Source organism: Limulus polyphemus, unplaced genomic scaffold (genome assembly GCF_000517525.1).
Source record: "Limulus polyphemus unplaced genomic scaffold, Limulus_polyphemus-2.1.2 Scaffold749, whole genome shotgun sequence".
Lineage (NCBI taxonomy): Eukaryota > Metazoa > Arthropoda > Merostomata > Xiphosura > Limulidae > Limulus > Limulus polyphemus.
The window spans coordinates 199,879-216,742 of NW_013666359.1; the positions used below are offsets into that span (position 1 = coordinate 199,879).

Here is a 16,864-nt window from a genome sequence, read left to right on the forward strand (position 1 = left end):
GCCAGATATGGCGTTTGTCTATAGAAAACAACACACTATACTCTTTATAATCCTCTCTCTCTATTAAGTATTCGGATTTACTACATCAGAGAGCCAGATGTGGCTTTGTCTATAAGAAAACACACATATACTCTTATAATCCTCTCTCTCTATTAAGTATTCGGATTTACACATCAGAGAGCCAGATGTGGCTTTGCTATAAGAAAACACACATATACTCTTATAATCCTCTCTCTCTATTAAAGGTTTTCTTCAATGTTTCGTTATCTGTTTGTTGAATTATATCTTTTTTTTATCCATGTCTTTCCTTCTGAGTCCATTTGTCAACAAAATAATCTATTCTAGCTTATGTCAACAGTTTTGAGATTACATTACACAAAGAAAGTTCAGTTTGATGTAAATCACAGTTCTTTTCGTTAGCTTTTGTCTTCAATTTGTGTTGTACGATATAATGATTTAACTTCATATCCTAATAACGAGACTTGTTAGTGGTTAAGGCGCTCGATCTTTTTGAATTTCGCGCAAAGCTACACAAGGGCTATCTGCGCTAGCCCTCCCTAATTTAGCAGTGAAATTCTAGAGGGAAGGTAACTAGTTATCACCACCTACCGCCAACTCTTGAGCTACTCTTTTACTAACGAATAGTGGGATTGACTGTGACATTATACGCCCCCACGGCTGAAAGGGTGAACATGTTCGGTGGCACGGGGATTCGAACCCGCGACCCTCAGATTGCGAGTCGAGCGCCCTAACCACCTGGCCATGCCGGACCATCATGTAAGGATTTTTTACAAATCAGAACAAATTAATGTATATTTAAACAATACAGATGAAACAGCACTTAGTTAATACAGTTAATAGTCCTCTGGTTGTTCATTGGTAAGCTACAGGACTTATAATTCTATAATTTGGGGCTAAGTATTCCCGGTGAACAGAGTGCAGGTAGTCAGTTGTACACCTTTGTGATACACAAAATGTAGTACAAATAAAAGGCAATTTAGAAAAACTACCAATGAATTACTATTTAATTAATACAAAATATACAAATACGTAAATAATACCAGTGAATATCTTTCAATGCGTGAAGATTTTATTGATACAAATAAAGTTATTTAGATAAAAGAAGACCCCCATATAACTCAACGGAAGGACTAAGGGAATATAATGCTAAAAGTCAGATTTCGATAATAATCCAATGTATAGCTTTGCGCTTAATAACAAGTAAACAGAAATAATATAAATAAAAAACATTTAATTATTACTTTTGTTAGTATAAAACGTATCTTAGATAATAAATGGGAACTAGAAAGAAGTATTACCATTAAATGAAGGTTAAACTGGGCTTACAGTAATTTAACCCAGTGGCACAGCGGTATGTCTGCGAACTTACAATGCTAGAAACCTGGTTTAGATACCTGTGGTGGGCAGAGCACAGATAGTCCATTGTAGCTTTGTGCTTAACTTCAAACAAACTATCTGCGTTCAGCCAACCTCCCCCCCCCCACAAAAAAAAGTTGCCAAAGTAACCATTGAATTGTACGCTATCTAATGTTGAAAGAATATATTTTAAATGATTCAAATTATTTTATTTTTCTAATATACAGAGGACGCTAATGACAGTTTGGAGTCGGAAGTATGTCCAACGACTGTGACGAAGGAGTGTGGCCAGAAGTATGATGTAATTCATGGCACTGATCAGTCCAGCTTTACACCCAATTCTCTGGATTACATCGCAGGACAATCTCATAAGTGGCCAAGAGAAGTGAATCAAGAGGTTCTTCAACCATTCAACAACGAACCAGGAGAACCAAATCAAGCATCAGGGGAAGCGAGTCAAGAGGCAGTTCAAACGCACAGTCGACAAGAAGAAATGTGTTACGAGGCTAGCCAGGAAGATAATGGGTCGGAAGAAATAAATCATTCAGATGGCCAGTCCTGCAAGGAGTTGGTGGAAGCAGGTCATAACATAGGTGTCATCTACAGTGGCTCAGAAGCGCTAGGTAACAACTCAAATGAGATCTATACTACTAGCCTAGGTGAACTTAGTCACAGGGAAATTCAACCGTATACAGAAATGCGGAATATATTAATTTGTGATGAAAATCTGCTTTTCACTGGGTCAATTAAAAAAAAGACTAATCTTTTTGGTTACCCCAGCCAGTCTATACCTTCAAGTTCTACGAGTTTAGCACCAGAAGCTACCTGTTCAAGTAAACACGACAGCTGTCTTAAGAGTTCAGATTTTTGGTTATTTCAATGACTTAAACATTATTATTGTTATCCACATACTCTTATGAAGTTGGTTCAGTCTTTATCCTGTATTTATATAGTTGAATTCCATTGGTTAAAACAAGATGGAAAACTACGGTAAGATGGCTTTGAAAGGCAATAGTTATATTACAAATCAATGTTCTCACAAGGCTTACACTGTAAGTTGTAACCAGAACAAGACTGACTACTTCAATTAGTGAGCACGATTTCCATTAAATTAAAATTATCTGAAAGCAACAACACATCAAGTTAAATATATGTGTATATTAAACATACCATTAAAGTCTATTAGATTAATCTTGATAGAAACAGGAAGCCCTAAACGTTTAGATTTAAGTTGCAGTAATATTTACTAGAAACAAATCAGTTAATACGGTCATCTAAAACATTTCACTTATTAATCGAATGTATTATTATCTACAAATAGAAACACCAGCAAATGAAAAGTGCACTATGTGTAATCTTTTGTGTTTCGGTGAATTAAGATCAAACTCTCGTTTGTTTGTTTGTTTTTAATTTCATGCAAAGCTGCACGAGGGCTATCTGCGCTAGCTGTCCCTAATTTAGCAGTGTAAGACTAGAGGGAAGGCTGTTGTTGTTGTTGTTTATTATTAAGTACAAAGCTACACAAAGGGCTATCTGTGCTCTGCCCACCACGGGTATCGAAACCCGGTTTCTAGCAGTGTAAGTCCACAGACATACCGCTGTACCACTGGAGGAGCAGAGGGAAGGCAGCTAGTCATCATCACCCATCGCCAACTCTTGGGCTACTCTTTTACCAACGAATAGTGGGATTGACCGTCACCTTATAACGCCCCCACGGCTGAAAGGGCGAGCATGTTTGGTGTGACATGGATTCGAACCCGCAACCCTCGCCCTAACAACCTGGCCATCAAACTCTCGTATCGTGCTAAAAAGAACTGCTACTTTCTCATTATTGTATACAATCTATCACTACTTTTAATTGTAATGATGTGTTTTTACTCAATAAATAATCACGTGACAGTTAGGATGAGTTATTTATATATCAAATACATTTCCATTTATTATTTCTTTAATGTTTTAAGTTTTTTTTTTATATTTGAAACTGGAACAGAAGAAATACTCATAAGTTATATAAGAATACATGAAACACAATCTTTCCATATTTTAATAATAATTTACCTTCACGAAATAATTGACTTAGTTAGTCCACTTTGATTTAGTGAGTAAAATGTAGTTTTAAATTCTTCTCTTCACCTAAACTATTACCGCTGAAATCATAAGGATCTGTAGACGCAGGTTATTTATTTTCAGTATAATCACAATTCTAAGTAACTATTTCCTTGTTTGTTTTAACGCAGAGAAACACAATGAGCCATCTGCGTTGAGTCCACCGCGAGGAATCAGTCCCCGGATTTTAACTTTATAAGTCCTCAAGCTTATTACCGAGACAGCGGGGGGGGGGGGGATAACAGTTAGTTTCACTTTGCTAAATAACGTTTTTAACACAGAAGAGAACAACCTTCTAAATACATTAAATCAAACTAATAGTAGAACAGTTGTCTAGTGACGGCCTGGTATGGCTTAATGGTTAGAGCGCTCGACTAGCAATCTGTGGATTGGCGTTTGAAACCAATCGTTGAACATGCTCGTCCCTTCAGCCGTGTAAAAGAGTAATTCAAGAGTTGGCGATAGGTGGTGTCTTTGCTCTAATCTATCACTGCAAAATTAGGGACAGCTAGCACAGATAGCCAGCCCTCTACTGTTCACGAAATTCAACAAATAACTAACAAAGTTTTAACAGCTTCAAGAACAGTAACAAATTACACAGCGACAACTGTTACTTTTTACGTTTCTCTCTGATGTACTCAATTTTATTTTATAATGTACTTTAAAATCTATTCTAGATTTGGGGTTATTCTTGCGTTTTGAAAAATCGTGGCTTAGCATTACAACACGACACTTCGCTATTGTCTTTATCTAGATAATAGTAAAAAAAAAAAAATAGTAAGTGGATTGCAATAGATCTGAAAAATAATTTTCAAAACAAAATGCTCAGATTGTAGAATATTGATATATCTATTACTTCCAACATTTCTCCACAAAACAGTTAAAACTACCAGATTTATGCAAAACATTTATATACAGTTCATTACAAAGGAATCTCACTAATCTTCTTATCTCAAGAATATAAAATCCTCAAACAATAATTTAATATCTTTTTACATTTTAAACTATTGTTGAATTGTGATTTGGTATCAATCTACTACAAATTGTTATATTTCCCTTAATTTCTTCATTGTGGCTCAAAATCAAAGAACTGTAAAAATAGCATTTCAGGTATATTTCTTGTCTTCCACAAGTCGATTCCAAAGAAGCTTTTCATTCAGTACGACAATTCATCAGTTGAGCTGGACGATGAGAAAGAAGATTTTATGGAACGCTATTGTATGCAGTGTAATCACACTTTCTTCACCATTGTATGATGATTTTCAAAGACAAATATACCAGTTTACTCGATTCATATAAGCTCTTTTTTTGTGAAAACACAAAAATGGCAACACACTGACTGAGAAAGCAGGATACATAGTAGGCGCTGTTCGATGATGACACGTATTATATTGCGCTCTCTATCTCTTTTTTTTATTTAACAGTTACCTTTATTTAACTTATGTTACTAGCCCAAGAAATTACAAACTATTTTGGGTATCTTTGATAAGGAGTTGAATAAAAAGCCACGACTTTTTATTCATTTATTCCACACGTGTTTGATGCTGTAAAAATTTAATAAGTATAAAATGGAACTATTCATTGGGTATTTTTTGGATTCTTCTTAAAATGTATAGAACTATACACAATTTGATGATAAAACATTCATATTTGAGCATATTTTTAAACTGATCATGATTTGTTTTATACCATGATTATATTATTTGCAAGAGCCAACTTTTAGTAAATTAAATCAAATAGTGGAACATGGTTTTAGCAACAAATACTGATCGCCAATGTCTTGCTCAAAAGGAAAGTACATTTGTTTTGTTACGCATTAGAATTTCCAATTAGTCCAAAGCCGAGTTAACTGATAATTTAAATTTAGTAGTTAACTTATACTTTAGTATTTAATTATATGCCGATATCTTAGTCAATTTACGATATTTGCCAACAAGATTGATACACACCGTTTTCGTTTTTAACAGAAATACGTTTTAATATACACACCCTACAATTTACAATAACAATTATTACAAATAGTTGTTACAAACAAAGATTTATAAACAAAAGTTTCACAAACTTACAAACAATATAAAGTATTCTTTCTAGTTTGGAACTCCCTTGATATCTTATCGAGAGTTAACGATGAGCGAGTTAATTTCAAGTCGATGTAGATACGATTAGCCGGGAAGCTAGCTTTGTCTTTTGCCACACACACACTGAATTGTTGGTCCGTTGAAGTTAAGTAATGTTTTCATAAAAATACTAATGTCCGATGCGAATCCTCTGAAGTTGAACGATTTGTAATGTTCGAAATTTATGAATATTCCTGGTCAAATATCTTAAGTTTTCTGATTGATAAGCGTTATAAAAATCACAGTTATAGCTTTCGAAGTTTATAGCACACTGATTATAGCGAGCTATTAATAGACACGCTCTTTTAGGCGCGGCGCGTTGGTTGTATTTATAGGCGTGGGAAGGTTTTCTAAAAAAATCAGATTACATAACAATACTGAGCTATATTTCAATGTTTACGTATATAGAGATATTGTTGATTCGTACTCTCTACCACTTTGGAGAATAGGCGGGAATTTCGCAATACATATCTAACACTATAGGTTATACATGTTTCTAAATATAAACTTAATGTAACAAAGTTGATATTAAAATAAATACATAACAACCAATTCGTTACAGTTTCCCAGCCAGTTATCTTGTTTTCAGTAAAGACTAGATTAAAGACAAACATAATTTTACTTTCTATATTCTCACAAACAGTGGTTCCAGTCCAGTCATCATGAGCTGTACAGTATTTAGAAGAAATATAATTACAAAGCTCTATTTTAATCCAACTTATTGTTGTTGTTTTTGAATTGAATTAAAAACACTGTGAATAATAGATTAAAAACCATTACTTTGGCATAAAATGTTATTGCTCATGTTTCTTTCTTACTGACAAACGTAGATATGATTCAGTCAGCATTTATGAATAAATTGTACATCAAAAACAAGTTACGGTATAAGCTTGCTGAAAGACGTAGGTGGATGAACAGATTGTACACTAAAATCAAGTTACAGTCTAAACCTGTTGTAGCCCCTATGTGAATGAATAGATTATAAGCTAAAAAAGTTACTGTTTGAGACTGTCAAAGGCCCTATATGATCGAATAGATCGTACACTAAAAAACAATTTAATTAAGGTCTAAGTCTGCTGAAAGCTGGGTGTAAATGAATATATTGTACAATAAAATCGAGTTATGGTTTAAGCCTGCTGAAAGCTGTACATGGATCATACACTAAATTCAAGTACGGTCTAAGCCTTCTAAAGACCCTATGTAGATGAGAATATTTTACATTAAGACAAATTAAGGTCTTTTTTAAGTAAAGATATTACAAGGTAGTCTTAATACTTCAATAAAATCAGTTTTGACCATTTGCGAAATTAATGTCAAAACTTACACCTCGCGCTGAAAAATTGCAGTTGTGCAAGAAATAAGATCATTACGATATTTTTGTATTATAAAACGAAATCAATTTCAACTAAATGCCTTAGGTAATAAATTAATTAAACTTTATTGTAATTCCCGTGTTATCATGAACCACGATAGTGGTTTATAATAGGGGTCGCAATGCATTGCACAAAACCCTAATAGAACGTTCGGGCAAAAGGCACCTTACTCTTTCTGCACGGGTACCCTTTACTGAGCATGAAACAAGGTTTTCGTGTCTTACATTCAAAATTTTATTAAACTACTTTTTGTTTATGTTATGCCAATTACAATAGCATAAAATCTTAGCTAATTATCCATATGTTAATAGTATACAAGTTTAAGCTCTTAATTCTAAAAGGAAATATTTTAAAAAATCATGAATTTCCACTAGTGTACCACACATGACAAATTTGTCTTACCATGTCATCATCTCCATTTTATCCATCACCCCTCGAAAATGTACGGAATTAAACGTAAAATGCTCTCTATAAAATCGTTATTGCTCAAACAGACCATAATTATTATGATTTTCAATTTTGTTTTGTTACAGAGCTATCAAAGAGAAAATCGGACCCCTCCTGCCGCACCCACCTGTCACATTCTCTCTTTCACAATTGGTTGGTAGTTCTCTCTTAGGTTTTATTATATATTATTTATAACCAATAGGTTTCATCTATCAAATGGCGTTTGTATAACATTGTATTCTGAACAGATAACGGTCAATGTCACTGAGAGTAGCAATTTCGTTCCGGTGGAAAGTTAACGACTAGCTTAAATGAATTTGTAAAGGCTCTTGTCTCATAGTTAGAAAGCCAGGGAAATTTTTAGAAGTAAGTGAATTTGTCTACTTTTTAATGTTATTAGTCTATATTCTTTGGTATATTATTTAAGTAAATGAAAATTGTTAAGTGCTTTACCATAATCGCTAAAAAAAATCAGGCTTAACTCTACTAGACAATCGAGGGCAAGAAAAAATAAGATTTGGTAAGTACTTTACTTCTTGTTTTTCATATTTATTTTTTTATTTATTGTTATAAAAGTAACTAAAATTAAAAGTACGATCTTTTTAAGTTATTAAAAACTAGAATAGGTAAAATAAGTAATAATAATAATATAATTAAAATTGTTCAAGAAGCATGCAACCAGCAGCTCAGCAGTTCGTTGGTAATGTAATTCGATAGCGTAACGTTAGCTGCACGTTTCTCAAGTGATTTACAACTTATAATGGCACTGATAACAGACACGGTTCAAAGGGCAATAAAACAATAAAATTTGATTATAAATAGATGTATAATGATATGGAAATAGAGCTACCTAAAATAAACAAATGTTGTTTCAGGTTATAATCTGAAGTCATACTAGAAAGAAAAGAAGGTTAATTTAAGTTTATTTTGATTTTTTGGTGGTTACGAGGTCGGTCGAATTGACCGATCCAGTTTTGAAATTAGGGTAGATAAAGTAACATATAAACTATAAGGATTTAGTGAAAAAAAAAACGTTTGAAATGCATTTAGGAGGTTTAAGGGATTACACAAAGGAAATTTTAAATTTTTGAGATGATGTAAAGTATTTTTAATTTTAATACGAAAACTACTTTGCACACGGACTATTCAAAACAAGTACTCAATATATTCATGGACAAAACTTTATTTTATTTTAGTAAAAGTAACTCACTAAGAAATATGACTTTTGGTATGTGAAAGACTTGTAATATTAACTGAAAGACTGCTAAATTTCGTGAAGATATACCCAATATATATAGAGTTATAAGTATTACATTTATGTCAACTTTAAACGAGTACAGAAGGTCACATGACTCGGTCAAATCGACCGACCCCGTGTTGGAAGAATGACTCTAATTGAATAGTGGGATTTGACATGGCCCTAAAGTGCGAAGCTAGAATCTTTTGTGGTAATTGGACATCAACTATGACTCTTGATTTTTGTTTGTTTGTAATTAAGCACAAAGCTACATAATGGGCTATCTGTGCACTGCCCACCACGGGTATTGAAACCCGGTTTCTAGCGTTGTAAATCCGCAGACATTCCGTTGTAGCACTGGGGGCGTATACCGTCGAATTGACACTCCGGCAACCTAACCAATAGACTTCGCTCGATCTAACTTTATGTGACATAATAATTTACAGTTACTGATTATCTATGCTCTACTCTATCTTTTATGATGGGGTTGGCATGTTCTGCTGGTAAGAGCTCTCGATTCGCAACGTGTGAGCCACGGGGTCAAAACAAGGCGCCGAACTTATACATTCTCTCAGCCATGAGGATGTTATAATGATACGGGGGTTCTGCCAGCTAGTTGCCTTCTCTATAGTTGGCAGCTCAGAATTAGAGACGGCGGCAGATATTTTTCATAGCTCTGCCATAAACAAGCAAAAAATATTTTATGTTGAATGTTCACATTTCTTGATTGAATTTTTTATACAGTTTTCGTATTTCATTATGTTAAAAGCACTGGAATTTTATTAGAACGCAGGGGAAAGACATATGAGCCACCAGGGAGTGACATGAGAGGGGGTGATATAAACAGCGAACTCAAAATGACACTCCCTGGGGTACCATAAGGATGCCTTCGAAGCATTATAGAAAACAATATAATAGTATAGAAGGGAGGTAACCCGGAGAGGAGAGGGGCTAAGGTCCTAGGGTGCATGACATGTTTGGTTGAGATCAGACAAAAACTATAGGTGTGTAAAGTGGTTACCCAGACAGACAGAGTCCCTCAGGGATGGAGATTAAGGTTTAGATCCGAACGACAACCCCTCCCTCCACTATCTCGCACCCTGGGGTGCCCTAAAGATGAGCTTAAAATTTGGTAAAGCTCAATAGAATAGCATGGTGTAATAAAAAGATAACACAAGGGAGTTAAGTCCGAAGGCCGACCAATGTATCACTACTGGTAGGCTTTAATGGTATATGCCAGGTTTGGTTGAGATCAGCCAAAAAGTATGAGCATGTAAAGCGGATACACAGACAACACTTTTTATTTACATTAATAGATTCATAAGACCTTTAAAATCTGGTAATAATAAGAGGGAGTGTAATATTTCATTTGCATTAAATACAGGAAGTTTGGTAATGACTAAAACTATAGTGTCAGAATTATCCGCGATGAAAAGTAACTTAAAACCATATAACAGCAATTTTCATGGAATAATTGGTAGCGTGAACCGAAATCAAAACAAAAAGAATTCAGTAAGGTGAAAAGATAAAAGTAAAGGGTATTTACTATTTAAATTATGATGTGGTTGTGTTAGTCTGAAGCATAACTGCTCTCATGAGACAGTTCACATGTTTCCCTTAGCAAGTTTTTTTTTAAAAGCAACAACAACAACTAAATTCAATCTTTTCTAGCAGGTCTACTTTTTTGACGAATAATGATAAGACAACTTTATTATAATTTATTTGTTGATTGAATTAGAATCTCTAGAAAACATTTGTTTGGTGTTTATTGATTAATGTAATCAGAACAAGACAGCAAGGGATAGAGGTGAGAATATCGTTATTGCTATGTTCGTGTTTAGTTCATACATCTGCCATTGGTGGTGCTAAAGTCCAATCCTCTCTCACTCTTTCTACGTATCTGAACACTACTCCCTAGCAAAGGTTAATCCCTCGTGAAGTAAGAGTGGTGGATCACTGAAAGCCGTGAGTTATCAGTGTCGGCTAATTTTTAAAATTCGTAAACACTATTAATGTGGAAGCTAATATTTTAATTACTGACTCAGCTTGACCATGTATTCGACCATTTATGCGATTTTTGGCTTTGTGTTTGTATTTGGTAAGTTGTCTGAGAAATTTTTACTTTCAACGTATAAAAATATGGCAAACATTAGTGATGTTTATCTCTTTCTACTGGAATTTTATTATTTTGTTGTTGGTTGAACGACATTTTGAAACAATATAACAATAAAAAGGTTGGAGAATATTGTTGAAGGTTTCATCAGAAGCTACAAGATTTATACCTTAAAATTTCCACGTTATCAAAACCTCCTGAAATACACACATAAGGAGACAGTGATACTTCTAGATAACCGAAAGTTATGAATGTGTGACTTTGTGCGCTATGTTTTTTGTTTTAAATTCATTACACTTAAATTGGTATAATACTTTTATTAGTAGAAGTTTGCTAGTAGTTTTTGTTATAGTTAAAAGTTGCCAAAGATATACTCGGCGAAGGGAGAGAAAAGTCGTATATACTTACATGTAAGGAGTACCTCCAAGAACACGAAAAGTTTCCACAACTTTTAAAATATAAAGATAATATTAATATATCTATAACAAGAAGTCTACAGTAAATTCCCCCCAGTGGCACAGCGGTATGTCTGCGGACTTACAACGCTAGAATCCGGGTTTCGATACCTATGGTGGGCAGAGCACAGATAGCCCATTGTGTAGCTTTGTGCTTAATTACAAACAAACAAACTAGAGTAAATATTGCGGTAACGTGGGTGTTATCATGCAGTACATGAATACAACGTTTTTTAATTCGTCATTGATAAAACATATAATAAACAAGATCAATAAACGTAGGATTAAGAGGTGAGTCAATTTCCGTAATGAGTTTTTTGTTTTTCAATGCACGGAAAGGAGAATAGCTTTAGGTGTCTTGCTTTTATTATCCAAGTGTTTGATTAGACATGAGGTATGTCTGCGGACTTATACCGCTAGAAACCGGGTTTCAATACTCTTGGTGGGCAGAGCACAGATAGCCCTTTGTTTAGCTTTGTGCTAAATAACAAACAACAACATTAGACATTAAAAAAAATCAGTGATATCATCGGTTATTTGATTTATATATTTAGGCCTATCTCTATTTCAGTGATATCATTTATATATAAGGCCTATCTTTAAATGAATTAGTTTTTTGCAAGTTGTATATATCTTTAAATTCAGGAAATAAACTTAAGCGAAGTTTTTAAGTTCATATATAATAAATGGGCTAAACATTATTTTTAATCTAATCTTCACTACAATAATATAGTTGGTTACTGTAGGCGCCACAATTGTAATGTGTAATATTAAGGAAGGTGAAAAAGTCTTTGTTTTATTAGTATTCTGTGGTAATCATTTCTTTATATAATTGTATCATAAACCAGAGCAGAAAATTTTTAGTGATTTACAGTCATATTATGATGAATTTTTACTTCGGCAAATGAAAGATACTCCCCACTCTCATTACAACTACGAGTATTGGTGTTAGAAGAATATTGTTTCTCAAACTATTTTGCATTATCTGACTGCAAATAGAAGAACAAAAACAACACGAAAAATTAAAATTGCGAGCATTGTCTTGAATGTTTTGTTTGAGTGCAAAGTATCACAATGGGCTATCTACACTCTGCCCGTAACAGAGATGGAATCACGGATTCTAACCTTATGAGCCTTCAAATCTACGGCTGAGCCACTGCGAGTGCCTTATCGATTAATTTAAAAGTGATACAGGCCATTGATAACGTTCAGATTTAAGGCTGATCGCACTACATCTGTGTATGACATATTTACTCGTTTACTCTTTCCTGCTTGCTGTACTTACAAGAAAACACTAATTGTTTTAGACTAATATTGAATTGTAATTTTATTTCCTGAGTAAGCTCTTATATCACATGTTATTTAAATGATCATTGGAAACAAGGAATTGCTTCAAAAATGAGATTTAATCCACCTTCTGGTACCAATTTAATTTGATTAGTCTCAATAAATGATCCATATACAATTTATCTGTTTTCAGTTATCCTTTATTAATTACAGATTACCTGTAAATCCAGCCGTAATGAAGACTTCCTTACTGTTACTAGTTTAACTCGATCATTATTTATATCACATACTTAGAATTAGGCAACTGAAAAAACTGAAGCATTTGTGGGTGAAATCCCTAAATGTGCATAATCTCAACTTTATCGCGAGTAATATGTACAGGATTTGAAAAATGGTAGATTTTGGCAGGTAGCATAATTAAACACTTTTAAAGGTTTGGTCAAATGTGCTCTAATGTGATTTTTGACTTATTTTTACTTCATTTGGTGTCGCTAAACTGTACTGTGTTAGAATATTATTGATAGTTTCACTTTATGAATTGAAAATGTTTTGGTTCGGGGATAAATAATCCATATATTCTCCCAAGGACTTCGTTCGTTTCTCTTAGTTTACAAAACATCGCTAGGTCGAGTTAAATTGAATAAGGAGCATGAAAAATGAATTATTTTACAAACTTTCATGCAACTAAATAAACAAAAATATACGTCAAATGTCCTACAGAAAAATAGACTCAATGGGCTCCTGTAAGTTCATATTTTACTTATAAAAGAATTTACATTTGTAAAAAGCTTAACCTTTATAAAGTGCTATTTAATTCTGCCTAGTTGGCGAGCCTCAGTTGGGAAAGTTTTTTTTTAATCTATAGCCAAAGTTTTGTAATTTCAGCTGGACTGGATTCACCCATTTAAAATTTGATTCATATTCGAACTTTTGGAAAAGAAGTCCTTCTAGAGTAAAATCGAAAATCTTATTTAGTTCATTTACACAAATTAAAACGTTGAAAGGATTCTGGCTAAAAAGCTAAATATTAGTTGAGTCTGCAAATACAACTTAGATTTTAATCGGGAGATGGCGATATATAAAGAAAAGCTTAAAGTTGATATAGCTAAAAATCAGAGACACCCTGTAAAACATATATAACAATAAAATCATGATAAATTTGCTGTGAGAAAACTGTTTTAATCACAAAGTGATACTATCAATAATGACGGTTCTAAACTATCTTAAAATAGCTAAGTTTAGGAACATACATTTATAAATATTTCAGAAAGAAGAAAAAATTTGCTATTAGCATCATACATTTTTCTAATCTTGTGTATTCATATTTATATGATTTAGTTCATTAACGATATTCCAACCGTCTATGTTTATTGTAAGAAAACCAATTTCTTCGTATATTTCAAATTATAGCATGTGATGCAATGGCATGGTGGGATTTTTTTAGTTCCATTACAAATAGAATGATCCAATAGGAAAACGTTGGTACTAGTTTAAATCTATTGATGCATAGGGAATTACCAGTTGTTTTAAGAGAGATTAAACTCAAAGCACAGAGGCACTCGCACTCATAAAGTTTACTGCCAAGCTCTCTTAAGCCTAATAATGACCCCCTAAAGAGGAATAACAGCTTACGTCGTTACAAAAACCAAAAGTAAAGTTAATTTTGCTTCTTTGTTTTCATTTAAGGTTTAACTGATTTTACGATGTTATATTATTTTGTAGTTTAATATTTTTTGTAGAATAAATTGACTATTTGAACTTAATAAGTGACTCGCTAAGATATTAATGTTTATTTATTTTTAAAGACATTTTAATGTTGCAAAAATACATTCTCGAAAATGATTATGTGATGTTAATATGTTCATCGCGACGCAAGTTCTGATTGGCTATTGATATGACCCGTGGCTTAAACATTTTCTGAAAATCCTGAAACTCGTACGTTTGGTCTGTAATGTGAAATACCCTTTTGTGAACAATATAAAGATATAAACATTTTGAAAATATGCTTGTAAAAAACTTTCTGAATATCAAAAATCCTTGCCGTAATAATTTTAACACCCTAAATGGCCATGGTATACACATTTATAATGGTCATAGATTTACTAATGATTAATCGTAAAGTGCATAATCTAGCCAGTACCTAGTGAAATCACCTTCAGAATCTCGTATGGTTTGCAGTTGTCTAGACATGAAATCAATCAAATTTGCCTACAAATAAGCAGATAATCGTGTACTTGTTGTTGGTCGTGATCGTTTGGCTCCAAGTTGCCTGTCAAGGTACTCCTATATGTTTCAAATAAGGGCTATGTGGCGGTCAAGGTAGTCGTTTCGGTCCATTTTATATCTATCTAGATGATATAGATTTGGAGGTGTGACACGTTGCTCCGTTCTCTTACAGATCATGACTTATACGGTCCTGATATCCTTGATCAAATAGAGGTAAGAGGTTAATCTGCAGGATTGAATGCAAGACTGGTTCTGCCACTACACCAAATGCTTGCCCAAATTATGGCTCCGAAATACTCCTGATTGACAGATGACTGTTAACACAACGGTTAAAAGCTTTCACAAAAATATTGCAAATCAACGTGCATCAAAAAAACCAGAAGTGGAAATTCAACTCATCTGAGAAGACCGTGGATAGTCAACATGCAAGAGATGTTAACAATCAGCAAGTTGCACCAGTCCAAAGTAGAAGTACGGTCGTTTCTCACTGATGTTATCAATGTGTTCTTTCGAACAATCTGTCCAATATAGTCTCGTCCATGCAAAAGGCTCTGCACAGCTAGTGCGCTTACGCTTTATGGCTGTCTCTCCTGCAACTGTTAATCAGATTTGCTGTTCGTTACTTCTAAGCTGATGAACAGCAACTAGTTCTGTGCATGATGCGACACCTGAATTCTCCAATGTCTCTTAGTAAACTGTTGTTTTATTGGATGCACAACAAAGTGTATGGAGTGACAAGCAGATCGAATTATTATTCTATCATGGACGAATGAAGACATATTTGGGTTTCCGCTCAGTCTAGCTGCCTTTTGTTATCAGTTAACCCCAAAAAAGATTGTTGCAACTATATGAGCAAGTTAATTTTTTTGTGAGCTCACATTACGATAGGGATCTGTATTTAGTAGACGTGAAACTCTCAGGAAGCAACCCAACATCTTAGTAAATTAACAAAATGAAGAAAGTTAGTGGGTAGCTTGCCAACACAACTGCCGAAGGTTTATAACCTTACGGATAGGTCAGCACTTTCGGTTTAGTTCAAAGACATGAATTTCCGACAAAAACAAGAAACAAACGGGAAATACAGCGTTTTGACGAACAACTTTCATTATAAACTTTATAAAATCAACAGCTCAGACAACATCGCATGTGAGAAAACTGTCATAAGCTGGTTGAATAACATCATTGAGGGAATAATAAGATTCAAACAATTGACACTTGCTGATTTATTTACTAGTATTCAAAATTTGGGCATTATATTTGAAAACTGGAAAAGTGAGAGTCTTAAAAATGTATGCAAAAAAAAACCTGAAATTTATTCACTGCCTTTCAATTGAAAGTACTAATTAGGAAAGTACTCAAATTAGACTGCTTTTATTGTAACGTGAGTGGATGTATCCTTTGAGTCTCACAACAGGAAGGGACTAGATACTAATAGCGTGTCGATACTAAGATTTCTGTTGGGAGGTGCATGAAAATTCAGTAATATAAACCTTGTTTGTAATGCATGCAATATGCTGTGTGTGAAAGAAGCTTGAATTTAGTATAATTAGCATATAATTAACGTGTGCAATTAAACAATTATATATATATAACATAAATATTTACATATTAGAATTGTTTTACATTGAAAAGTATATACTTCAACAACACTTTGTTTAAGCTTTCCATCACCAAACGTTCTTTACAATAATTCATAACAAAGAACAGATTTAACACTGATATTTAATCAAATTTTTACTCCTAAATAACAATAACTTTAAATACTAAAAATCATAATACACTTAAGCTTCACTAGGCATTTTGTCACCTTTCAAATTTTGTTTGTTTCTTTGTTGTTAAGTGCCAAGCTAAACAATAGGTTGTCTGTGCTTTGGCCACCGCGTGTATCAAAACCTGACTTTTAGCGTTGTAAGCTCTCTTATTTACGCTGAACTACTAAGGGGACTTCTAGTTTTATCAGACCCTATGATCTGGATGGTTCTTGTAAAGTTTAAAACAAAATGTGTTTAAGCCTTTTGTTAGCTAAAATAAGAAACTAAATTTAATATTTCATACTCTAATTTATTATATTTCAATTATATAATATTACTGAAGTATTATTCTATGTTATTCATTTATTTCATTTT

At 33.5% G+C, this 16,864-nt stretch overlaps 1 protein-coding gene across 1 annotated transcript in view; it reads left to right on the forward strand.

The window, feature by feature from the left end:
* Positions 1-10,630: 10,630 nt before the first annotated feature.
* Positions 10,631-16,864, forward strand: part of LOC111085968 — a 27,421-nt gene continuing 21,187 nt past the window's right edge. Inside the window, exon 1 of the mRNA XM_022387011.1 lies at positions 10,631-10,755. Coding sequence (XP_022242719.1) covers positions 10,710-10,755 — 46 coding nt within the window. The 5' untranslated portion in view covers positions 10,631-10,709. The remainder of the gene's footprint in view (positions 10,756-16,864) is intronic.